This window comes from Rana temporaria, chromosome 2 (genome assembly GCF_905171775.1).
Source record: "Rana temporaria chromosome 2, aRanTem1.1, whole genome shotgun sequence".
In the NCBI taxonomy this organism is placed as follows: Eukaryota; Metazoa; Chordata; class Amphibia; order Anura; family Ranidae; genus Rana; species Rana temporaria.
Window position 1 is genome coordinate 99,148,708 of NC_053490.1, and position 26,888 is coordinate 99,175,595.

General features: G+C 41.8%; 1 protein-coding gene across 3 annotated transcripts in view; it reads left to right on the top strand.

Annotated features, from left to right (window-relative positions):
- LOC120929265 (protein NPAT) overlaps positions 1 to 26,888 on the top strand; it is a 70,047-nt gene that overhangs the window by 19,282 nt on the left and 23,877 nt on the right. For all 3 annotated transcript variants that reach the window (XM_040340581.1, XM_040340579.1, XM_040340582.1), the window contains exons 5-13: positions 2,919 to 2,959; positions 5,059 to 5,292; positions 10,465 to 10,555; positions 12,741 to 12,849; positions 12,961 to 13,052; positions 14,752 to 14,836; positions 18,099 to 18,198; positions 21,621 to 21,728; positions 23,781 to 25,172. In XM_040340581.1, coding sequence (XP_040196515.1) covers positions 2,919 to 2,959; positions 5,059 to 5,292; positions 10,465 to 10,555; positions 12,741 to 12,849; positions 12,961 to 13,052; positions 14,752 to 14,836; positions 18,099 to 18,198; positions 21,621 to 21,728; positions 23,781 to 25,172 — 2,252 coding nt within the window. The remainder of the gene's footprint in view (positions 1 to 2,918; positions 2,960 to 5,058; positions 5,293 to 10,464; positions 10,556 to 12,740; positions 12,850 to 12,960; positions 13,053 to 14,751; positions 14,837 to 18,098; positions 18,199 to 21,620; positions 21,729 to 23,780; positions 25,173 to 26,888) is intronic.

Genomic DNA, 26,888 nt, shown 5'->3' on the forward strand with positions numbered 1-26,888 from the left:
GGAGATGTGTCAGCCTGGGTTCACACTTGTGCGGTGCAGGACATCCCATGTGATTTGCACAGGAATCCCTCTGCATTCCTGTGCAAATCACATGGGATGTCTTTGCAGTGCAATTTGAGCCTTTCTTTTTGGTGCACCTGAATCGCATCACATGGGTGTGAACATCCATGTGATCTGATTTTGGCAATCGCACTGCATTTTGTGAGCTGTTTCAGCATGTCGTTAACACCCACAGCAGATAGCATAGCAATAAACGCACAGGATTCGCTGCATTTTCCACATCTCATCAGTGTAAAGTGAGGCTAAATAATAATCTGTATAGTTGTTGCAATTGTAAAAGAAATAGAGCCTATAGCTACATTTTTGTAGATCTTATGCAGAGATCCACAGCTCAGGTGGGAGAATCTGCCCACAGGGCAACTATTGGTTGTGCACTCCACAATTCTGGCCTTTATGGAAGAGTGAGAAGAAGAAAGCCATTGTTGAAAGAAAGCCATAAGAAGTCCTGATTATAGTTTGCGAGAAGCCATGTGTGGGACACAACAAACATGTGGAAGAAGGTGCTCAGATGAGACCAAAATGTAACGTTTTGGCCTTAAAGCAAAACCCTATGTGTGGTAAAAAAAATAAGACTGCACATCACCCTGAACACACCATCCCCACCGTGAAACATGGTGGTGGCGGCATCATATTGTAGGGATGCTTTTCTTCAGCAGGGAAGCTGGTCAGAGTTGATGGGAAGATGGATGAAGCCACATACAGGGCAATCTTAGGAGAAAACCTGTTATGCCACGTACACACGGACAGAATTTCCGACAAATGTTCGATGTGAGCTTTTGGTCGGAAATTCTGACCGTGTGTAGGCCCCATCAGACATTTTCTATCGTAGCTTCCAACCGCAAAAATTTGAGAGCTGGTTCTCAAATTTTTCCGACGACAAAAGCTCTTATCGGAAATTCTGATCGTCTGTATGCAATTCCGACGCACAAAAATCCTACGCATGCTCGGAATCATTGAACTTAATTTTTCTCAGCTCGTCGTAGTGTTGTACGTGACCACATTCTTGACGGTTGGAATTTCCGACAATATTTGTGTGCCCGTGTGTATGCAACACAAGTTTGAGCCAACGTTCCATTGGAAAAAAATCCACGGTTTTGTTGTCGGAATTTCCGATCGTGTGTACACTGCATTAGTCTGCAGAAGACTTGAGACTGGGGCTGAGATTCACCTTCAAGCAGGACAACGACCCTAAACATACAGCCAGAGCTACAAATGGAATTGTAAAAAAAGCATATCCATGTGTTAGAATGGCCTAGTCAAAGTCCAGACCTAAATCCAATTGAGAATCTGTGGCAAGACTTGAAAATTGCTGTTCATAGACGCTCTCCATCCAATTTGATCTATTTTGCAAAGAAGAATGGGCAAAAATTTCACTCTCTAGATGTGCAAAGCTGGAAGAGACATATCCAGAAAGACTTGCAGCTGTAATTGCAGTGAAAAGTGGTTCTACAAAGTATTGACTAAGGGGGGTTGAATACAAATGCATGTCACAATTTTCACACATTTATTTGTAAACATGACAGTTTTTTCTGTTCGGACCAGAATCTGATCACGTGTGTGTTCACACATAAGCGATCCAATTCATGTCCGAACTGTCAGTTCGCAGTGCAATACGCAATCTGAAATGGGGGTGTCATTAACATATGACACTCCCCAGCAGTTTGCATATGGCAGTGTAAACTGCCATGCGTGTCAGGTGCGATGTGGGAACCCACAGTGTATTCGCAGTGTTCCCGCATCGCACCAGTGTGAACCGGGCCTAAGAGACTGTTGGTAAAGCTGGCTCTATACTAATAGAGATTCATGTGAAAATTTTTGTTTTCTGAGCATTTTGTTTGATTTATTAATCAATGCAGTCAAATCGATGATCTTTTTCCACCATGGTGACGAGTAAGTTCAAAGAAACAGGATGGAAATCTTTTCTTGGACGAGTTTGTAACAGAGAATATGGTTTTCATCCAGAACATTCCTTAGATGCAAAATTAAATATTAAAAGAAAATGAAATTGTCAAGTACTTTTGAAATGGCACTTTGTCAAGCCTCTCCTGGCATTATCAAATGTGTTGATGAGATTATTTAAGCAAAAAATCTACCCTTGTATACAAATTTAGTCTTCACTATAGAAAAGCTCCAGAACTGAAATTGTATTTATTTTTTTATATCTATTTAGAACAGGGGTCTCCAAACTGCGGCCCGAGGGCCAGATGTGGCCCTTTGATAGCCTTTATCCGGCCCTTGGGGCACTATTCATCCCACTGATATGAGGCACTAGTCCTCCTGCTGACACCAACAATGGGACACTGAATCTTACACTGATACCAATGATGGGATACTATTCCTTTTACTAATGGTGGGGGGGTAACAACTCCTCCGATTGACCACAAAACCTGAGGCCATAACTATTCTCACTGGTGCTGGGCCCGTGACATTTCCTGTCCCCGCTGGCCACAATCCGGCCCTCCTAAAGTCTGAAGGACAATAAAGTGGCCCTTTGTTTGAAAAGTTTGGAGACCCCTGATTTAGAAGATCAGCGTATGATACTATTATGATTATACACCAATGATTCTTTTTTTTTCTTACTATCTTTGAACACTCGCCCTACTTGAGTATTTAACCACCTTAGTCACTCCTACAACTTATCCAAAATTCTAAGAAAGGGAGATAGCTTGGAAAGGGCTGCTGTGCTTATCTTTATGTGGAGGATGAAGATTGATTGCATAAAACTATAGGAAATGAAGCACCGTTAATTGGCATACCTGACTGATGCAGTACAAGTAGTGACAACTGGAGGGCATTTTGGTGGAGTAATGCAGACTTTTGATTGTTTTCTTTTCTTTCTTTCTTTTTTTATTTGTCAGGTGCATGCAGGAGTCTGCAGCATTTCGAACTAATCAGAGAGGTATGTGACCATCCTAAATTGTGCAAATAGACTGCAATCTTTCTGTGGGAAAAAATTGCCTCCTGCTATACCACATGTTTTAATTTTTTTATTTTTTCTTCTGATAACTTTGCAAAACAATTGTAGACCTGACTACAACCATTGTCGACAACCATTTTGTTAGTGGGAATTCAAAATTGAACTGGACAGCACATAATGACCCAACAAAAGAATGCTTTATAGGTATCAACCATAGGGAAAGGCAGAAATATAATGTTTTGCCCACCCATGGCTAATCACAGGTAGCGTTGGAACACATTCAGCTCAATTTAAACTGTATGCTACCCATGTACTACAAAGTAGCGCCTAAGGGGTTGATTTACTAATTGGAAAGTGAAAAGTCTATGCCAGCTCTGCATAGAAACCAATCCACTTCCAGATTTTTATTTTTTGTCAATAACGTCTAAACTGAAGTTAGAAGCTGATTGGCTACCATGCAGAGCTGCACCAGGTTTTGCACTCTTGAGTTTTAGTAAATCGACCCCTTATGGTCAGAGCGAGAGGCTGGTATTATTAGATTGTAATCAAGTAATAGTAAAACAAATAGTTTTTAAAGTAACTCTGAGGTTGTGGCTCATTGTCACTGAGCTGCAACTTAAGAGGTTGGTGCCATTTGAAGCTGTTTACAACAGCCTGTTCCATTTCTTACTAACCGATGCCATTTGTTCTAAACACAAACAACTAATCTTATCAAACTATTAAGCGCAGAATCCACGGTACATTCTACCTATATGAAGCTTCTAAAGCAATGAGAAACAAAATGGCTGTTTTCTGTTTCAATATTTTTATTAAGGCATTTTCAATCTCCACACAACAAAACGGAACAAATAAAATCGTATAAGGAAGCCATATTATCAAAAGCAGTATAAAACACACAGAACGTATCCTCGACTGTAATATATATGGTGGTAGTCTACGTATACAATGTAGAATTCTCAGTAGATTTCACCATTCGGCATACACAGTAGTATGCCAATCAATCAGAAGTCAGTTAACAAAACGCATGTCAAGGCCAACGAAATTCAAGGCAATAAATTGTTATTTGCAAGCTCGATTATTCACCATAATGGGTAAAATCTGTCAGGGTTAAAAAAAAAAAAAAAAGCCAAGTACATTTTATTTTTATATATATATATATATATATATATATATATATATATATATATATATATATATATATATATATATATATATATATATATATATATATATATATATATATATATATATATATATATATATATATATATATATATATATATATATATATTATAATATAAAAACTCACACACACTCACTCATGTCCTAGAGACTGGAAGTGAGAATTAAAAGCCCTTTACAGCAGTGTTTACCTTTTTTCCCACTCTAATTTAGAATAAAAATAAATGTTATTACTGTCTGTGCCTCAGTTTGAAAAAAAATTTGCTCACTTGTGGTACAATCTCCCTAATAGTTTCTGCTACAGTAAAAAAAAAAAAAAAAAAAAATGCCTGGATTGTAGCTTTAGACTTTAAAGGAGAAGTCCAGCCTAAGCTCGTTTTGGTTGGGCTTCTCCTATGGGCCACAGGAGTGAAATTAGTTTTGCACTCCTGTCACCTGTTTTCTGCAGTGAGTAGACTGAAGTCCGCCCTCTGCTGAGATCCCGGACACCTTTCTCAGCAAGCCACTGAGAACCTATGATGGCCACTACCCGCCCCTCCACAGCTCAGCACTCCAGTGAGTGTGGAGGAGTAGAGCAGAGAGCTGCTGATTGACAGCAGCTCTCTGCTCGGGGAGCTATGAGAACAGTGTCATCGGCGATGTCCATGCCAGGGGACAGACACTGCATTTACCTAATTAAGTATAATGGTGGAAAAAACAAACCCATACTTCTCTTAAAAAAAAAAAGGGGGAATAAAATGGTGCTCCCAGAATATCCTTTGCAAATACAGACTCCTTGAAAGGTACAGAGCTCATCTTCATTATGGAAATTTCAGTGCTTTGAATAGTATAATGTTTCCCATCAACTAATAACTAATTTTTTTCATTTTATATCCTTTTCATATTTTGTTTGTCCGCAGCCCGCACGAGAGAAGGGATTAATCAACGCATGCGTCAGAATATTTTGACCTCCCCTCTGGCTGTTTCAGGTTCATCAGTGTCGCAACCTTTGGCACAACAGATCTCTACACCTGTATTGGCTACACAATATATCCTGTGCCCTATAAATACCCCAGTTACCCCACAGTCAGGCAGCAGTATGACAACCGTTGGGCAATCTGCTTTGCCAAGCAGTATCCCTACCACCACCACCAGTGAGTATTTTTTTATTTAATCTGTGTTGAACAACTGTGTTAAAGTGGTTGTAAAACCGTACATATACCCAGATTATCCAATACCCACAAATTCCCCCACATAAGTAGTATCTGTGTATCAGCAGTCTTTACATCCATTCAAAGTGCTCAATTTATAAGCTTGTCTGAGAGTTCAGAAAAAAGTGGGAGGAGAGCTATAGTTACAGTCTGCAGAGCTCAGCGAGCTGATTGGAGGGAAGAGACACCCTCCTTCACACAGAAACAGGGGTGAGGCTGTCAAACTGCTGGAGGTCCCCAGGTGGAGTCTTTGAGGTTGTTGGAATGTCTCTTGATTCAGGTATTTGTGAGGGTGTTGGTAAATATGGTAGCCACCTTCGATGTGGTATCCTATGCGCAGTTGTACTTCAAAGCTCTTCAGCTCGATGTCCTATCAGTATGGGACAGATGTCAGGAGTCCTTGAACCGACCAATGTATCCGACTCCTAAGACCAGGTTTACTCTGGAGCGGTGGGTTGCCACACGGATGCCAGAAGATCTTACAATGAATTGTATGGTCTTGACAACAGATTTCATCCTGTTTAGCAGGCTAGGTTTTCTGGAGAACCTCCTGCTTCTGTGACGATTGTGCTCCTTGAACCAAAAGTTGCAGATTGAATGTCCTGGAACATTAGGTGATTCGACTGGATATCCTTTTGGGGCTCTTTGAGCACAATGTCGTTACTGTGACATACATCAACTATCAAGTGGGGACAAAAAGTCATGCTGATCACGAAGTAGCAGAACTGATCTTGTCTTGGGCAGAAACTGCATGTTCTGCACCTCACCATGTTACATATTCCTAATGTTAAAATTTAGCAGGCTGTCTTCTCGGCCTTCGTAGCCTTTTACTCAGAGGTGCTCACAGAGATTTAATTATTGTAAACAAGAGCTGCGCTTACCCTTGCCTACTAGCTGTTAAAGTGCAAATGTGTGCAACAAATACAGATAAAGTGCATATAAACATTTAAGCGCCTGAAGTCCAGCACAGTTTCTAATCCCAATGTGACTGTGCATCTCTTTATATTCTTGTGAAGATGCCTTTTAAACAAAAGTGCTCCATGCATCCACACCAGTCCACCGTCTGTACCCTAAAGAGGGTATGTACCTGGAATTATCTGCCGATTAACAGAGGGAGCACCGCAGCTCTGTTCCTTCCAGGAGCCAGTGTGCGTTCCAATAGGCGGAGGTGCTGTGGTGCCGAAAGTCTCAGCCACAGAGATTTATCTGTGGTGCAGATGCCAGATGTTGATCTATTGGCTTCCAGAAGGATTAACAAACTGGACAGGTTTGTGTATCGGACCAGGGTTCTTCAGGTATTTGTGGTGGATGCCCTGATAGACTCCTTGGGATCAGTTTTCCCTGATCTGTGCCTTTCCATCACTGAAGCTTCTTCCATGCCTGTTTCACTGGATAAAAGTCTAGGGCATTCCAGTGATTCTGTTGATACCTGCTTGGGCAAGGACTATGTGGTATATGGACATTGTAAATCTCTTGGAAGCTAACTGTGGATCTTCCAAATTTGTTGAAGCATAATAGATTACCATGGTAAATGGAAGGCTTATTGTGTCTGGTGTGAGGCGTTTCATTCCTGTCAGTGTGTCGTGAGGCACATGGCTTTTCTGGCTTTAAAGTGTTACTAAACCCAGGACGTTGCATTCACTATATCTGGTCTCCCACAGTACACGGAACATGTAAATGCTATTTTTTTTTAAAGTGAATATGAACTGCTAAATACTATATTCTCATTAGCAGTATATAGCAATCTTGTGGCTTCTATCAGTTCCTGGTAAAGCTTGTAGGCAGAGTTTTCATACTGCTGTCCTATCAGAATCCAGGACCCTTTGATCCTCTGTCTGGACAATGCTGATTGGCTCTGTGCTGATCACATGCACTCTCCCAAGAAAAAAAAACTCTAGCAATACACACCAAACTGAGCATGTGCAGCCTGACTCCAAAGGCTCGGTCTTAAATCTGGACATGTTTTGGAGTCGGTTGGATAAGAGGAAGATCTGTGCATACAAGATCAAGCAGCCTTTTTACACAATGCAGATGATTACCCCTTAGGTTCCACCGTGAGTATAACAAGCCTTCTTTACTGCATTTACAGACTGATTTTCCTGTTGTGGGTTCAGTAACATTTTACCATCAAGGGGCAGATCTTAGCAATTCTGTTTCAGAGACATATTGTGTTTCATTCCTTGGTAAAGGTCTGATGTGGATTGTACATTCTTTGTGGTCCCTTTCATCTCTGTGGGACCTAAATTTGGTCTTGTCTGTTTTACAGACTTCTCCGTTTGAGCCTCTCAGATTTCCTTGTTGCTTTTTATGCGCAATATTGTCTCTTTTTAGTTGCCATTGCTTTGACCTGCAGGGTTTTGGACTGGCAGCGCTTTTCTGCAAGTGACCATTCCTGGTTCTGCACCAGGGCAAGATGGTATTGAAGTGTGATTCTTTATTCAACCTAAATCAGTGTTGTGATTATTTTTTCCTAATTGTAAACATTCTAAGGAGAAGATGCTTCAATCTGGTTTTTGTTTTTGATGTTCAAATTTATCTGAAGTCTAATGCCGCGTTATTCATGTCATGGGGGAAAAAAAAGACGTTTTTCTTGACGTGATTCCTCCCAAGCCTGCCTTGCATACACACGATCGTTATAAAAAAAAAACGCTTGAGCAAAGCGTGGTGACGTACGACGACACTATAAAGGGGAAGTTCCATTCGAATGGTTTGGGCTGATTATGCTAATTTCCCATCTCATAACTTGCTTCTGAGCATGCACGTTTTTGTCCCCCTTGTTAAAGCCTACACAGGACCGTTTTTCACAGCGTGAAAAACGTCGAGAAAAATAGAGCAGGTTCTAAATTTTGAATGCCCATTCTTCTCGTCGAGAAAAAATGCAATTTAAAAAATTGCATTTTTCTCATCATGAAAACGGTCGTGTGTGCGCGGCATTGGGCTTTTTAAACCATTTGATTCCCTGTTTGTTCTACCTGAGGATTCCTTGCCAAGGATCAAGCTGCTTCTCATTTATTGCTAGGTAGATTTATCAGCTTATTTCTCAGGCTCATGTGTTCAATAGTAAGATTCTTAATTTCCCACTAAAGGCTCATTCCACCAGGAGTCATAGTGCTTTTGGTGTGATTAGGCATCAAACTGTTGCTCGGGTTTGTAAGGTGCTATCTGGTCACTTCACATGTTTTTATTGAGTCCCAGTGAGTAAATATTCACCCCTCTGTGTGCAGTTGTTTTGGGTGAGAGTTCTTGCAGTTCCGGTCACCTAGTAGTGCTTTGGGACATCCCAAGTGGTCATGAATATGAAGGGGTCTGTGTCTTGTGATTTAAAATTAGTGATAATAAATGCAATTTTTTTGTTTAAAAAAAAAAAAAAGAGGTTATACTTGAATAATCTGTGCAATCTCTCCCCTGCCGGTGCTCTCTGCTGCTCCTCCTCCTCCTCCTCCTCCTCCTCCTCCTCCTCCCTTCTCCCAGTGCCCCCTCACAGCAAGCTGTGTGTTTTGGAGGCATCTGTGTCCATAAACACACAAAACACAGGTAAGCCATACCCTTGCTCCCTCCTCAGCGAAGTTTGACAGCAGCAGGACCCTATGTCTCCCACTGCTGTCTGTGTCTCCCGTGAGCAGCAAGTGGAGGAGCGGTGAGAGGAGTAAGTCAAGTGTTTAGGGTTGGAATGTCTAGGACAGGCAGTGGAGCATTTATTTAAAATGTATTTAATTACCGTATTTATTGGGGTGTAGCGCGCTCCCGCGTATAGCGCGCACCCCTAAAGTTGCCCCGAATTCCTGTGGAAAAAAGTTTTTTGTACTTACAGTTTTGGTGTCTTGCGTGGCGTCCATCGGCGGGCTAGTCGGGTCCGGCGTCCGTCTGCGGCTTTGGGTGTCCTCTTCGTCAGGTCCGGCGTCCTTCTGCGGCGTCCTCCCCGCTCGTTTCCCGCGCTGAGTTTGAATACTGCGCCGACATATACAGAGCGCAGTACATTCGTGTATTGTCGGGCAGGCTCGGCAGTATTCAAACTCGGCGCGGGAAAGCGGGTATCGGCGTATACTGCGCACCCACAATTTTGCCCTGATTTTCAGGGCAAAAAAGTGCGCGGTATACGCCGATAAATACGGTAACCTTAATGCATTAAGGTAAAAACTGTTTTTTTAGACTTTAGAACCACAAATTTGGATTTTTAGTTTACTAAAACGTAGACTCTATTGACTAGCATTGGCGCCTGTGGGGATAAGTCACTATTCTAGGAATTTGGCACTCTTGTTGGCTTTCACCAGCTCAGACTGGAGCTTTGCGGACATGTGACCACTAGGTAAAAGATTGAAAAAAAAAAAAAAAGTTTATGGTTTGCCGGTAAAATTCATTTCTTGGAGTACATCACAGTTACCTCCCGCCATCCCTTTCTCTCTGTTCCTCATTGCTTGCTACAAAAAATGATTAGCTGACCTGGGCCTGTAAATCCTTCCTTTTTGCCTAGTGTCCATTTGCCTGAGGGTGTCGGCAATCAAGTCATGAATATGAAGGGTCCTTTGTCTTGTAGTGATGCTCAAGAAATGGATTTTGCAAATAAACCGTAACACTTTTATTTATTTTTTCCTAGCAGTCATACCCGTCGTAAGAGAAACATGGACAATGCTATTGCTGACCTCAGTCTCACAATTCTAGTTGCTTTGGCTGCCTTGCATAATCTTTGGCCACAATTTGAATCGCTGACCAGAAGTTTGCAGATAAGAACTGCTGACTTTTGTGTTCATAAATGGCGTTCTTGTTGTGGGTCAGTGATTCAAATTATTAAATGCAGGCCACTGGCAATTTCAAAGAGATGTCAACAGTGGCAGTATTTCTCTTAAGTATGACTTTATTTAATTGTTTTAATGATGAAGACTATTGAAAATCTCCTTTATGCTTCCCTGTGACCTCTTCTGAAACTGAACTGAAGATGTGTAACAAGATTCGGGACCTGGCCCCAGATTAAGTCCTCTCTTATTTAGCATGGCCATAAAAAATGGTGTTCGTTTGGTTACAGTGGAGGGCATTCTGATTTAGGTGTTTGGTAATAATAATCATTTTTTTTTATTTATTTTTTTATTGACATTTGCTATTTTTCTTGTTTACTTGTAGAAACTACTCGGACTGTTACTGTAGCTTCAGCTCCAAAAAAGCTGGCAACTACAGCTACTGCAGCTACTTCATCTCCAATGAGACGCAAACCGTGAGTTTATTCTGTTTATAATATCTGCATCATATTGTATTTAACCACTTCCAGACCTTAGGTGTTTTTCAGATTCGGTGTTTGCAAGACTAAAACATTTTTTTCTGCTAGAAAATTACTTAAAACCCCCAAACATTATATATTTTTTTTCCTAACACCCTAGAGAATAAAATAGTGGTCATTCCAATACTTTTTGTCACACCGTATTTGCGCAGCGGTCTTACAAGCGCACTTTTTTTGGAAAAAATTCACTTTTTTGAATTAAAAAATAAGACAACAATAAATTTGGCCCAATTGTTTTATATATTTTGAAAGATAATGTTACGCCGAGTAAAATGATGCCCAACATGTCACGCTTAAAAATTGCGCCCGCTCGTGGCATGGCGTCAAACTTTTACCCTTAAAAATCTTGATAGGCGACGTTTAAAAAATTCTACAGGTTGCATTTTTTGAGTTACAGAGTAGGCCTAAGGCTAAAATTATTGCTCTCGCTCTAACGATCGCGGCGATACCTCACTTGTGTGGTTTGAATACCGTTTTTATATGTCGGCGCTACTCGCGTATGCGTTCGCTTCTACGCGCGAGCTCGTCGGGACGGGGCGCTTTAAAAAATTTTTTTTTTGCTTTTCGCATTTATTTTTATTTATTTTAGAATTTTTAACACTAAAAAAAAAAAAATTATCACTTTTATTCCTATTACAAGGAATGTAAACATCCCTTGTAATAGAAAAAAGCATGACAGGTCCTCTTAAATATGAGATCTGGGGTCACAAAGACCTCAGATCTCATATTTGGGCTTAAATGCAAAAAATAGAAAAAAAATTAAAAATGTCATTTTTTCAAATGACCAAAAAAAAAATTTGTCTCTTTAAGAGGTTGGGCGGGACTGACGTTTTGACGTCACTTCCGCCCAGCCGAGCTATGGGGACGGGCGAAGGAGATTTTTCCTTCAGTCTCGTCCCCGCTCACCAGCCGACAGCATCCGATCGCCTCCGCCGCTACCGACGGCTCCGGTAAGTGGCGGAGGGCGCGGGAGGGGGGGGGGGCCCCTCTCCCGCCACCGATAACGGCGATCTCGCGGTGAATCCGCCGCGGAGACCGCCATTATCGGATTCCAGACCGCGCACACTAAAGATGGATACCTCAGTTGTGACAGCAGCTGCTGCCGTTACCGAGATATCCGTCTTTAAAAATAGGACGTACATCGTCGTGCGCAGGTCTGGAAGTGGTTAAAGGGGTTGTAAAGGAAAAACATTTTTTCCCTGAATAGCTTCCTTTACCTTAGTGCAGTCCTCCTTCACTTACCTCATCCTTCAATTTTGCTTTTAAATGTCCTTATTTCTTCTGAGAAATCCTCACTTCCTGTTCGTCTGTCTGTAACTACACACCGTAATGCGAGAATTTTCTTCCTGGTGTGGAGAAAGCCTCTTGAGGGGGGAGGGGGCGAGCAGGCAAGTTAGGACACTCTCTACTTTGCAGATAGAGAATGGAGCTGTGTGTTAGTGGGCGTCCTGGCACTCCCGCTCACCCCCTCCCCCCTCAAGAGGCTTTCTCCACACCAGGAAGAAAGCCTTGCATTACTGTGTGTAGTTACAGACAGAAGAACAGGAAGTGAGGATTTCTCACAAGAAATAAGGACATTTAAAAGCAAAATAGAAGGATGAGGTAAGTGAAGGAGGACTGCACTAAGGTAAAGGAAGCTATTTAGGGAAAAAAAATTCCTTTACAACCCCTTTAATTTCAACTATGTTCGCTATCAACGATGTTTATTAAGATTTTTCAGAGACAAGAAACAAATACAATTCACAGAGCATGGTAGCGACACATAGATTCTATGCCACGATCCACGCAAAAACATTAACATTGTAAGCAAATGGATAATAAGAGGTTATTACTGACAGATTATTGCAAAATAATGAAACCAGGAGATAAGAGTTGCAAATGTTTTGATTAATGCAATATTATCCTTACCGTTATTCCGTTTAGAAATCTAGTAATCTGACAAACGCCAAAAGAACTGTGCCAGGAAATAGATTTAAGCCAAGTATCTTGACTCTCCTATGCGCTTCAGCATACATAACCTCCTAATTGAGGGAGGGTAATCCCATATTTCAAATAGAAAAACCTGACGTCTCCCTAAATGATTTCAACTATGTTGAATAATTAACTTATTGAACTGTTGCAGAGACACTCAGAGGAGGAGAAGAATGGCACCCATAAGCAACTTGGCAGCGGAAAAAGAAACCTCTTTAGATATTGATTCCATTCAAGGGCTTATTGATGACGACTTTCCAGTAAGTACATGGGTACTGAAGGGGTGGGTGTGTATACTAATAATGGGACTAATGATAACGAGATAGGAGAAAAGTTGCAACGAACAACTAAAACCCATTTATTTTCTTTAGCAACTAGTTATAGAAAATGCCCGGGATAAGATCTTGAGTAACAAAAGTCTTCAAGAGAAGTTGGCAGATAACATTAACAAGATCCTTGCAAGGTAAGCTGGATTCAATATGTGTACTTGCAGATAAAGTCCTGATCAAAATGTTAAGACCACTTGAAAAATGGCAAAAAAATCATATTTTACATTGTTGGATCTTAACAAGGTTCCAAGTAGAGCTTCAACATGCAACAAGAAAAAATGAGAGTGAGACAAAACATTTTTTGAGCATTCAATTAATTGAAAATAATGAATAAACTAAAACAGGCTGTTTTTCAGCTGAGCAAAAGTTTAGGACCACACCTCCAAAAAAAAACTGAACCCCCCCCCCCAAAACAGAAATCCAACTTCCAAACATGAACTCAGTAATGAGTAGCTCCGCCATTATTGTTGATCACTTCAAAAATTCATTTTGGCATGCTTGATGCCTCGCGTTTCCATGAGGTGAGTGGGAACATTTCTCCAAGTGGTGAAGACAGCCGCACAAAGGCCATCTACTGTCTGGAACTGTTGTCCATTTTTGTAAACTTCCCTTGCCATCCATCCCCAAAGGTTCTCAATTGGCTTTAGATCAGGGGAACATGCAGGATGGGCCAAAAGAGTGATGTTATTCTCCTGGAAGAAGTCCCTTGTCCTGCGGGCATTGTGTACTGTAGTGTTGTCCTGTTGAAAAACCCAGTCGTTGCCACACAGACGAGGGCCCTCAGTCATGAGGAATGCTCTCTGCAACATCTGGACATAGTCGGTGCCCGTTTGACGCCCATGCACTCCCTGAAGCTCCATTGTTCCACTGAAGGAAAAAGCACCCCATCAGGACCATCAAGGTTACATTTTTTCTCATCGGAGAATAAAACTTTTTTCCACCTTTGAATTTCCAATGTTTGGTGCTCTCTTGTAAAGTCCAAACGAGAAGTTCTGTGGTGTTCAAGGAGATGAGGTTTTTGAAGACGTTTTTTGTTTTTGAAGCCCTTCAGTCTCAGATGCCGTCTGATGGTTATGGGGCTGCAGTCAGCACCAGTAAGGGCCTTAATTTGGGTCGAGGATCGTCCAGTGTCTTGATGAGACCCTGCTTATGCAGTTCAGCAACCCGACCACGTTCAAAAAGGGAGAGTTTTTTTGCCTTTGCCATCACAACGTGTGATTACCTGACGGAAAATGACAATGAATCCACATCTTTGCACAGATTTGGCCTTTTAAAGGCATGTGGTCCTAAACTTTTGCTCAGCTGAAAAACAGCCTGTTTCAGTTTATTCGTCGTTTTCATTAAATTGAATGCTCAAAAAATGTTTTGTCTCACTCTCATTTCTTCTTGCATGTTGAAGCTCTACTCGGAACCTTGTTAAGATCCAACAATGTAAAATATGATTTTTTGCCATTTTTCAAGTGCTCTTAAACTTTTGATCAGGACTGTATCAGTGAATGGTCGTACTTGATTGATTGTTCTGAAAGCATTGTCTGTTCTATAAAGTATACTAAAATACTAGCACATAGTTGCTGTGTACCTGTTGGTAATATGTATAGATGAGACAAGACATTTGAGCAATACAAGTGAAGATGGTAACCTTGGCAGATTCCAGACGAACAGTATTGTTAAGGTTGTCGCTGCTTTGGGCCATGAAAACTGAGTTTTACCCAGAGCATCTGTAAGGAAGCAACAAAGATTTGTAGAGTTTGGTATGTTTTTTTTTTTTTTTTTACTTGAGTATGTTGTTCATAAATACACAAACTTCTTTTTTTTTTTTTTTTTTTTTTTAAGTGATTGTGCCGCTCAAACCTCCAAACAAGTAGATGGTACCGCTGTTGATCAAGATGCCTCTATTGATGAAATCCTCGGGCTCCAGGTAATAATTGTGTTTATTATAGCTGGACTCTGAGACAAATATCGGTGTGTTTTTATATGTTTCTTGAAGATCTGTGCAGTAACCCAGCATTAAACTTTGCTTCTGTGCAGAAGCTTTCTAATAAAGACCAGTCTCACTGCTGCTCTGTCTCCTTGTGCAGGGTGATTGGTTTTGTAATTGCCACCTCCTGTAGTTTTCTGCTTGCAACCTGTAGTGAATGGGGCCTGCTGGGCCCCTCCTACAGCTCTGCTCTCTGCACAAATGATGTGCAGCCTAGTGATTATGTCACCACTACTTTTACACAGTAATGTCTGAGTTTGCAAAGGCATTTGGTGACGACAAAATATAATACAGTATCTCACAAAAGTGAGTACACCCTTACATTTTTGTAAGTATTTAATCTTTTCATGTGAAAACTTTGAATAAATGACACTTTGCTACAATGTAAAGTAGTGAGTGTACAGCTTGTATAACAGTGTACATTTTCTGTCCCCTCAAAATAACTCAAAACGCAGCCATTAATGAATAAACTGCTGGCAACAAAAGTGAGTATACCCCTAAGTGAAAATGTCCAAATTGGGCCCAATTAACCTTTTTCCCTCCCCGGTGTCATGTGACTCGTTGGTGTTAAAAGGTCTCAGGTGTGAATGGGGAGCAGGTGTGTTAAATTTGGTGTTATTGCTCTCACTCTCTCATACTGGTCACTGGAAGTTCAACATGGCACCTCATGGAAATGAACTCTCTGAGGATCTGAAAAAAATAGTTTTTGCTCAACATAAAGATGGCCTAGGCCAGTGGGTTCCAACTGCAGCCCTAGGGCCAGATGTGGCCCTTTGCCTGCCTGCCTTTATCCAGCCCTTGGGGCACTATTCCTCTTACTGTAGTGAGGCACTTTTCGTCCAACTGACACCCAACAGCGAGGCATCATTTAGACGTATAGACGTATGAGTGCTGCCAGCATTGCTGCAGAGGTTGAAGGGATCAGACTGTCAGTGCTCAGACCATATGCCGCACACTGTATCAAATTGATCTGCATTGCTGTCGTCCCAGAGGAAAGCCTCTTCTAAAGATGATTCTCAAGAAAGCCTGCAGTTTGCTGAAGACAAGCAGACTAAGTACATGGATTACTGGAACCATGTCCTGTGGTCTGATGAGACCAAGATAAACTTATTTGGTTAAGATGGTGTCAAGTGGGTGTGGCAGCAACCATGTGAGGAGTACAAAGACAAGTGTGTCTTGCCTACAGTCAAGCATGGTGGTGGGAGTGTCATTGTCTGGGGCTGCATGAGTGCTGCCAGCACTGGGGAGCTACAGTTCATTGAGGGAACCATGAATGCCAACACGTACTGTGACATACTGAAGCAGAGCATGAGCCCTCCCTATGGAGACTGGGCTGCAGGGCGGTGTTTCAACATTACAACCCCAAACGCATCTCCAAGACGACAACTGCCTTGCTAAAGAAGCTGACGGTAAAGGCGATGGACTTGGCCAAGCATGTCTCCAGACCTAAACCCTATTGCGCATCTGTGGGGCATCCTCAAAACGGAAGGTGTAGGAGCGCAAAGTCTCTATCATCCACCAGCTCTGTTATGTCGTCATGGATGAGTGGAAGAGGACTTTTTACACCGTTTGAACAAGCTGTACACACACTCACTACTTTACATTGTAGCAAAGTGTAATTTCTTCAGTGTTGTCACATGAAAAGATATAATAAAATATTTACAAAAATGTGAGGGGTGTACTTTTGTGAGATAATATAATATAATATATATATATATATATATATATATATATATATATATATATATATATATATATATCATTTATTCTATACAGGCAGTCTCCGAGTTACAAACATCCGACTTGCGAATGACTAGTACTTACGAACAGAGGCAGCGTGATGTCCCTGCCGGCAACTTGCGCTCCACGCTTATCCCAGTGTTCTATCGATATGTGCCCTCTGAAAAGTGCCCGCTCATGCGCAGAACGCATGCACGGGCACTTTTCGTCAGAACACCGCAAATCAGAGTAGTCATCTTGCAGAAGGGGACACATCCCACACTGTATGCAAACTATAATTTATTACGGCTGATATTGTTTAACCCCTGCTTGCCAAAAGGAGCAGCAGTGTGTTACTACGGGGCAACTTCATTTTTGTCTAAGGCAAATTGTCAACCTTTGGGTTATCTCTGTACATTGCAGGAATTTTAACTAACTTTGCTGTAGATTCCTACTTTTTGTTATTCTGAGGAAATAGTGGTTTGTCTGTCTGTGTCCATGGGAGTGATTTCATATTTATCAATCAGCTGCTGCACTTGCAAAGCTCTGAGGAACGTGGCAAGGTCTGCATCCCTTTAGACGTGATTTCACTTTAGGAGTAGCTCACCAAAATTAAGATTTTTATTGCAGGGGATGCCCAAAATATGACTTGTATCTTAGTACAGACTTTTGGGAAAATCAGTGAGCCAATCACACAAGCAGGAAATGACATATCTGGGGGGTGTTCTGTACACAATACCTCCCAGGTAGCCATATTGCATTGTATTTTTTATAAAATTACAGCACTGCAGATTGAAAAGGTGTGTTTTTGTTTTTGTTTTTATCATTTTCAATTACAATATGATTTGTGTGGCAATTGTATATGCATTATTATTTATTATGCTATGTTTTTTTCCAACGAAAGTGGAGTTTCCCTTCAAAGGTGTACACTTTCCACTTTTGAAATAAAATGGCAGTGATAGGAAGCTCCCCCATTCTCCCTGTTGGAATTTTAACAATTTTTTTAAACCTATTTTCTGGAGAATTTAACAGCAGCCGTGGAAATGGTTTTGGTTCAGGGAACGTTTTGATACTTTAAGAAGGCAGAAAAGCGCTGCACACTGTGGTGGGGAAAATCTATAAGAAGGCATATTTTGACTCAAATTGTATGTAAACCCAAATGTTAAAAAGCAAATTTTTAGATCTGCAGCTTTCATTGGACTAGTGATCTTGCCCTGAAGGTGCTTGTTCAGACACACTTTGTTTTAAAGTCCAAGCAATCATCACTGTAGTCTGTATAAAGACAAAGTGGCTGCAAAGAGGCTGCAGAAGATCAGGTTGTCCCAGCAGACACCACTGTAAATGAAGCATCTCCTTTAGTTGAACTGAACATTTAAACCAGTCTTTGAATTATTGGCATTGCTTTTGTATGTGATAAGTTATAAGGTGCCTTTTTGATGAGGGTAGAGGTTATCTCTTAATTTCTTATGTCATCTTCCAACAGGGAGGAGAGATTCACATGAGTGAGGAGGCTATAAATGATATCTTGGTTCAGACTGAACTTGACCCAGACTTCCAGGGGCTCTATGATCTGTTTGCTTGTGGTAAGTATTGGGCAGATATGTTGATTCTGGAGCTTGAACATCGGAATTTAGATGCATATTTTATAGGCACAGCATGAGACAGTATTTATATAAAATAATACATTTTATTGGATATACATTAAAATACAACAGTCATAAAACAGGGGGCATGATAAACAAGAGCACCCTCCATCTACAAAGTCAACAGATACCCAATCCTATGGTATGAAAAATCACGGTATATTGCAGAGTGCATAGGTATCCACCAGTAAGGGCAACATTCAATCGGATACATAAGTATGCTGCTGGTGTGTTGCTCCATACGCAAACGTCAACGCGTTTCGCAAGATAAACTTGCTTCTGGACTGATTGGGTAGCTATTTACAAAGTTGAAAATGCACACATTACACCTTGATCCAATTTACACATGTAACATATTGCTTGTTACATTGTATCTAGGAATATTATATACACCTATCGCAGTATGTGTGGTCATATATAAAAATTAAGCTTGGTGAATGACTTTGGATGCAGAGGAGAGGACAGTATCTACCAGAAAGGAGGAATGACACACATGGGGCATCAACAAGGGAAGGAGACGTGGGGAGAGTGGAAATCCCCAAATGAAGGGGAAAACCCTCTAAATATAGCAACAGAAAACCATCCAAAAAATATATCTCAAGGTGTGCTAAAAAGCAAAGAGATAATATATATGCATATGTATGAATATATACATAATTTGTCACATCTGACTAAGGGAGGATGGATAAAGCACAAAACTAAAGCAATGCTGAAAACGTATATGGAGTCACTTGATAACAGACGCAGGTCGCCCCACAAGAAAAAATACATTGGGGTGACTGCCTTTTGTATTCTAGAAGAAAAAACATGAGTATAGATGGAATAGATTAGCAGACAAATATGTATTTATATTCTTCTGGGATCCCCCCGCGGTGCTCCTGGCTTCTCCTCTTCTCTAGTGCTCCCACAGAGAGCCGCTCTGTCTGGAGGGACTTGTTCAGGCGGGCTCTCAAATCCATTGACAGACAGCTGGACTCGGCCCTGCCCCTTTGCTCCCGTGTCCCTGAATTTGATTGACAGCAGTGGGAGCCAATGGCTCCTGCTGTTATCAATCTATCCAATGAGGACCCGAGATGGCGGCGGGAGCTGCTGTGCTCGTCCCCGTCGTTGGAGCGATTGGGTACAGGTAAGTAAAAAGGGAAGCTCTGGGGGGCAGCTGCATCACAAAAGGTTAGAATGCATTAAGGTGAGAAAACCTGAGGGTTTTAAGTATCCACTATGGAAAGTGTGGGTAGTGAAGTTCATTGTCATTTCATATGTGCACACAATTCTAAAGCTTGACATGTTTAGTACTGTATCTATTTACTTGGAGCACCCTCCTCTTTTGTATATACCCAAAAAACGGGTAATATACAGGTGAAACGCGAAAAATTTGAATATTGTGCAAAAGTTAATTTTATTTCACTAATGCAACTTAAAAGGTGAAACTAAATATAGGAAATACTCATTACATGCAACGCAAGATAGTTCAAACCGTGATTTGTCATAATTGTGATGATTATGGCTTACAGCTCATGAGAACCCCAAATCCACAATCTCAGAAAATTTGAATATTACATGCAATAATAAAACAAGGATTGTACACAGACCTCTGAAAAGCATAAGCATCCATATGTACTCAGTACTTGGTTTGGGCCCCTTTTGCAACAATTACTGCCTCAATGCGGCATGGCATGGAAGCGATCAGCCTGTGGCACTGCTGAGGTGTTATGGAAGACCAGGATGCTTCAATAGCGGCCTTCAGCTCTTCTGCATTGTTCGGTCTCATGTCTCTCATCTTTCTCTTGGCAATGCCCCATAGATTCTATATGGGGTTCATGTCAGGCGAGTTTGCTGGCCAATCGAGCACAGTAATCCCACGGTCATTGAACCAGGTTTTGGTGCTTTTGGCAGTGTGGGCAGGTGCCAAGTCCTGCTGGAAAATGAAGTCAGTTTCCTCATAGAGTTTGTCTGTGTAAGGAAGCATGAAGTGCTCCAAAATCTCCTGGTAGACGGCTGCGTCTACCAGGAGACCCAGGTAAGACGCTTCTGACATTTTTTTTGTTGTTCAGAAGTGGCTTGACAAGAGGAATATGACATTTGGGAAGCCCATGTCCAGGATCCGTCTGTGTGTGGTGGCTCTTGATGCACTGACTCCAGCCTCAGTCCACTCCCTGTGAAATCCCCAACACTTTTGAATGGCCTTTTCCTGACAATCCTCTCCAGGCTGCGGTCATCCCTGCTGCTTGTGCACCTTTTTCTTCCACACTTTTCCCTTCTACATAACTTTCTGTTTTGTTTTTTTTTTGTTTTGTTTTTTTAGTGTATTTTTGTGCGTGTACTCGAGAGAGGAGCCGGACTGCAGGAGTTGGGAGTAGGCAGGCCTCCCCCAGAGGCAATCTGCCACCTTTCTCCATGCCCCGGGTGGCAATGGCGGGTGTGTGAGGGGGTTCTCCCACACAGCCCGTCCTACCTGCTCCGCTTTGAAGCCCAACGGGGCAGAGGGACTCCCTATAAGGGAGTGAGAGGATCTAGCCCGCTCAACCAGCCCCGTTAGTCCTTCGCCTCTCTTTTTTAGAGACCACATGGTCAAAGTGCGTGCATGTTAACCCAATTTCGAGTGCGTGTAAGTGTGGTGGTTTTTTTTTGTGGGAGGGGGGTGGGCGTACTAAGCGCAGGCTTACCTCGCATAGCACACCCACCGGGAGCCGGGCTGAGACCACCAAACTCAATTCACGTGTAGCCGAGACCGGGATCCGAACCCCTAGCTGCATAGGTGAATGGCTTGTCAGCGCAGTGCCAATCGTGTTGAGCCACCGCAGCTCCCTTACATAACTTTCTGTTAATGAGCTTTGATACAGCACTTTGGGAACATTTAACTTCTTTTGCAATTACCTTTTTGAGGCTTTCCCTCCTTATGAAGGGTGTCAATGATGGTTTTCTGCACAACTGTCAGGTCAGCAGTCTTTCCCATGATTGTGATTCCTACTGAACCAGACTGAGAGACCATTTAAAGGCCCAGGAACCCTTTGCAGGTATTATGGCTTAATTCGCTGATTAGACTGGGATACTTTGAGCCTAGAATATTGCACCTTTTCACAATATTCTAATTTTCTGAGATTGTGGATTTGGGGTTTTCATGAGCTGTAAGCCATAATCATCACAATTATGACAAATCGCAGCTTGAACTATCTTGTATATTAGTTTCACCTTTTAAGTTGCATTAGTGAAATAAATGAACTTTTGCCCGATATTCAAATTTTTCGACTTTCACCTGTATATGTGATATATTCGACTATCGGGCTGACTGAAAAATTAAGAAGTTTACTTTTTACAAGCATACTTTGCAATGGTTTTGCTGCTAATCCTTCATTTCTTTCCAGTTTCATCCAAAGCACCAAAAGGTACTCCTCGTGACCCTCCATCATCCCTAAATGTAGAAACTAAGACAAGTGGCAGTGAGAAAAGAAAACAGAATGTTGTGGAAGATGGTGAGTCCTTTTTTTTTTTTTTTTTTTCCACATCGTCATTTCAAGAGAAACCTTGTTTGTTTTTTTTCTTCCTGATGAAGTAAAAAAAAAAAAAATCCTCTTCTGTTCTATGAAGAGTTTTGGAATGGATACATAGCTCACCTTTGTACCATAATTTGTGTACTTCTGCAGGTTCTCGTCTGTGTCTTGTTCCAAAATACAATTTTGTGATTGACTGTAGCTTTGTGTCAACTACATCACACCCAGGCCAATTTCGACATTTCTCTCCTACATGTATATTTTTTAGCAGAGGCGCTAGAAAATAAAATGCTGGGTTTTGCTATATTTTTTTTTTCTATGTCCCTTTTTTTTTTTCCGCAATTTTTTTTTTTTTTATTATTGCATCTTTGTGTAAATATGGGATCTGAGGTCTTTTTGACCCCAGATCTTCTATTCAAGAGGACCTGTTTTTGCTTTTTTTTCTATTACAAGGGATGTTTACATTCCTTGTAATAGGAATAAAAGTGATCCAAAAAAAAAAAAAAAACTGTCAAAATAAATAATTAAAAGTTAAATAAGAAATTTAGTATTTTTTAAAGCCGCCCTGTCCCGACAAGTTTACGTGCAGAAGTGCCGCATATAAAAACGGTGTTCAAACCAGACATGTCAGGTATCGATGCGATCGTTGGAGCAAGAGCAATAATTCTAGCCCTAGACCTCCTCTGTAACTCAAAACTGGTAACCTGTAGAAATTTCTAAACTTTGCCTGTGGAGATTTTTAAGGGTAAAAGTATGTGTGTTTTTTAGCAGAGACCCTAGAATACAATGGTGGCTGTTGCAACTTTTTATCTCGCACGGTATTTGCGCAGCAATCTTTCGTTTCATGCTTTTAAAAAATTTAAGTTATCCCAATTTTTTTGCATAATATGTAAGATGATGTTGCGCCGCGTAAATGGATACCTAAAATTTCACACTTCAAAATGGCACACTCTTTATGTTTGGGCCTTATCTATGTCATCAGTTTTCGGCAGCACCTATATTTGTGAGCAACTATTTTCAAAGATGAAAGAGGAGCTCCAGGCTCCTTCATAAAAAAATAAGTCTTTTTTAATATTGGGACACTTACCGTATTTTCCGACGTTTAAGACGACCTTTTATACTTAAAAATATGCCTCAAAAATCAGGGGTCGTCTTATACGCCGGATGCAGAATCAGTCAGACTGACTCTGCCAGGGATAAGGTATGGAGATCGCCGAAGTGAGGCATGCAATGGCACAGTGAGGCATGCAATGGCACAGTGAGGGGGGGGGGGGAAGGGGGTCATCTTGTACGGCGAGTATATCCCAAAACCAAAATTTTAGCTTGAAAATTAGGGGGTCGTCTTATACGCCCAGTCGCCTTATACGCCGGCAAATACGGTACTTTTCCAGGAAGCCAGCGCTCCTCACCCAAGCCGATTTTTCAATCTTTTGGGTGCCGCCAATGGCAGTGAAGCCTTGTGGCTTCACAGCCGGTTCCCTACCGCACATGCATGAAGCTCGCTGCACTCTGTGAATGGGCAGGCTGCAGGAACTCAGCTGCAAGTGGGAGCAGGTACCTGTCAATAACGAGTACCCTCTACCCCCCAAAAAGGTCTCATATGTGGCAGCGGATGGGGGGGGGGGGGGGCAAGCGAAGCTTCCCCTTTTGGGTGGAGCTCAGTTTGAAAGCACGCAAAGGACAAAATTAGAATCAAAATATCTGATGAGCACCTTGAAAATTCACTGAGAATTGCTACTACATCCATCAAACAAGATAATGATGTGTTAGTTTATCAAAAACGGTGTCAAATATTGCACTAGTTTTATGTTGACCTCTTGCTTTTATAATAAAAAAAAAACATTACAAAATAAATGAAGCTTAATTACTCAGGTACATTGTCTGTGTCTGTGATTGTTAACTTGTGGTTTACCCGACTGTTTTGCTCATCAGCTATTATTAATGTATTTTATGTGTGGCCCAAGAAAATATACATATATTTATACTTGCATATATTTCATGAAGGTATCATTCCTTATCTGAAATCTTTTACAGCAAATTCCAGAGAGCGAGCCGGAAATAAGATGGATGATTGCCTAAGGGAGAGCGAGACGGATAACTCCTTGTTAAACAATTCTGATGCAGGGACACCTTTAAAAGACGAAGCAGATAGAAGCAGCACTATGCAACAAACATGTGTGAATGAGTCCACCGCTTCAGGGAGTCCCAAGGTTCACACACAGTCTTCTGAGTTGGTCATCTGCATGGAGAGTTCTGTTAGTGAGGTAGTAATTGAGAGCAGCGAGGACTTGCATCAGACTGAATTGGAGACCTCCTACACACAACCCCAGGATGTTGAAATGGAGAATATTTCTCTAACAAATGAAGGTACGGAGGATTGCTGCTTCATTGTAGAGGACATCTTACCACAGGCCCCAATGAGTCCAGAGAAATCTGAACCGACAAATATGTGTTCAAAGGACTCAGAAAATGAGGAACCATCAGAAGGGGCCACCAATGAGAAGCTGTTGGATAAGTCACAAGAAGAACAAGAGGGTAATAAGAGCATAGCAGCTTCACAACCATCTACAATTGCTCCCCAGGGCAACACCTTGTTAGTTCCAGCTCCAGCGCTCAATTGTTCTGGTGCACAGGACGAGAGGGATCATCAACCAGTCGAGGCCTCCAAAATAAGTCCTTTGAATAAACTTGCTATTGATGCAAAAGATAAGCAAGAGAAAGAAAATGACTCTGGAAAATCTATTGAAAAGGACACAGAATTGCAAAAGCCCTCTGTGAATGTTGCCCCTTCACCATGCCATGAACAGAACAGCTTGGGTCCTGAGATGGAACCTTCCATTGCTGAAATTACTGTACCTAGTAGCAGCCAGGCAGCTGTAGATCCCTCCACTATTGTTACACTTAACCTAATTGCCGAGGACTATCCAGAAGAGGCAGAATTAAATAATGCTGTCAGAAGCATTCATGAAGAAAATTATCCAACTATTATATTGTCACCTTTAGTGAAAAGTCAAGAAATTAGAAGGATTGGCCCGTCACAAAATGGTTCTGGAGATTTAATGGAGTCTTCTGTTGTGGGAGAACAATGTCCGCTGCTGGCTACATCTAGTGATGGTTCAATTAACACCATTAATATTCCAAATGGAGATGGTACTGTTTATGCCGTCTCTGGGACTTCTACTACCACAGATGGGAGTGTCATACAGCTGGTGACGACCTCCAGTTCAACGTTCGCACCCTCCAATAGTCTTTTTATAAGTTCATGTGTTGCAAGTAATGTTCCATCCAAACAGCCCAACATCATAAGGGTTTCAAATAGTTCAGCTCCAAATAGCAGCCAGACACAAGCAGGTCTTTTCCAAACTCCTCCTCGACCTGGCAGCATGTACACCATTGGACAAGCCATATCGCCAAAGCTTTCTCAAGGTGAGTTTCTTCACTGCACAATTCTTTTTGCAGAGCTGGACAAGTGGTGGGACTCCAAAACCCAGGGGCAGTATTATAAAATAAAAACATTTTTGTATGATGGGAATTTAAAGTTCGGCTCTGGGGGCCTTCATTTTTGAGATTAACCACTTAGTAACTGAGGGTAAAACAAATCTTGATTTCTGAATACAATTTTGCAACTTTAACATAAGTTCGTAAAACTGTACATATCATTGCAACTACTTTCACTTGCAATCACACACACGGGTGGGACTTGATGCGCCCAAAAATATAATTTTAATTTAGCTGTATATTTCTTGCCTTTACCATAATTTACCAACAATGAAAAACCCCTAATAAATCCTCCTGCTCCTAATGATTGCAGTAATACCACTTATGTGTGTGTGTTTTTTGTGGTATGTACCCGTAGTAGGGCCCAGAAACAATGGTGCGCACTTTGCTTTGTTTTTGTTTTTTTATCCTACCTAAAACACACTAAGGGCCCTTTCACACGGGCGGATCAGTAATGATCCACCTCCGTGTGTCCGCTTTGCTCAGCCGGGATCCTCTGTAAAATCCCAGCTGAGCCGCTGGCTGACAGGGCGGTCCCCGCACACTGTGCATGGACCGCCCTGTCTTTCCTCCGCTCTCCCCTATGGGGGGATCGGATGAACACGGACCGTATGTCCGTGTTCATCCAATCCGCCAGACAGAAGAAAAATAGGATTTTCTTCCGTCCGAAAAATCGGATCTTTGCGGAGGCGGACGATTACGGGTGTCATTCGCTGACACCCGCAATCACATAGGGACCAATGTATGTCCCGTTTTCATCCTCAAAGGATGGATGAAAATGCGGACATACGGTCCGCACATGTGAAAGGGGCCTAAGACTTGGTTCACAAAGACTTCAGAGTTCAAGGTCGCATGACAAGTTAGTACAGGGTTCTGTGCTGGGAGCACGCTGTGCGGCTCACTCCCAGCACAAAGACAGGTATGCATATATGTGGCCCCCACAGAAAAAGGCCCATTTCAGTTAGGCCGCATATGCGATGCATCCTAGCACATTATACCATTACCTAGCAGGGCAATTTTTTTTTTTTTTTCTCTCTCTGCAAAAGTTTACTATTGCTTTTAGCCTTTTGCAGTGACTTTCTCAGCCTGCATCTCCCTACCCTTGGGTTCGGAAGATTGTATTCCAGGGACAAACTGGATTTCTTTATCGTACATCACGGGACACAGAGCGGCATATTCATTACTATATGGGTTATATGGAGTACCTTCAGGTGTTGACACTGGCAATCTCAAACAGGAAATGCCCCTCCCTATATAACCCCCTCCCATAGGAGGAGTACCTCAGTTTTTACGCCAGTGTCTTAGGTGTTAGTCATGGTTTAGCTTGCCTCCGCATCCTTGGGATTAGGTGAGCTACCGGTTCTGTCCAAAAAAGCCTCAGCGCTAAAGTGGTCAGTAACCGGACCCCAAACCCTTGGGGTATAGCCCATAATGCTTTTCTTTTTAGAGAGCTGGACCCTGGGCCCAGAACTTAGAAACCTTTGGGTGCCTAATGTTTCTGTTGCCAGAGTGCTATATGGGCCCAGGACAGTGGATCCTTCATAGGAACCCAGGGCCTGAAGGTCTAGACATCCCCACGGAGATGGGGGAAGATTGGGCCTCTTGCTTGGCAAAGTCCTGCGGCATGGAGCAGGTAAGTGAGGG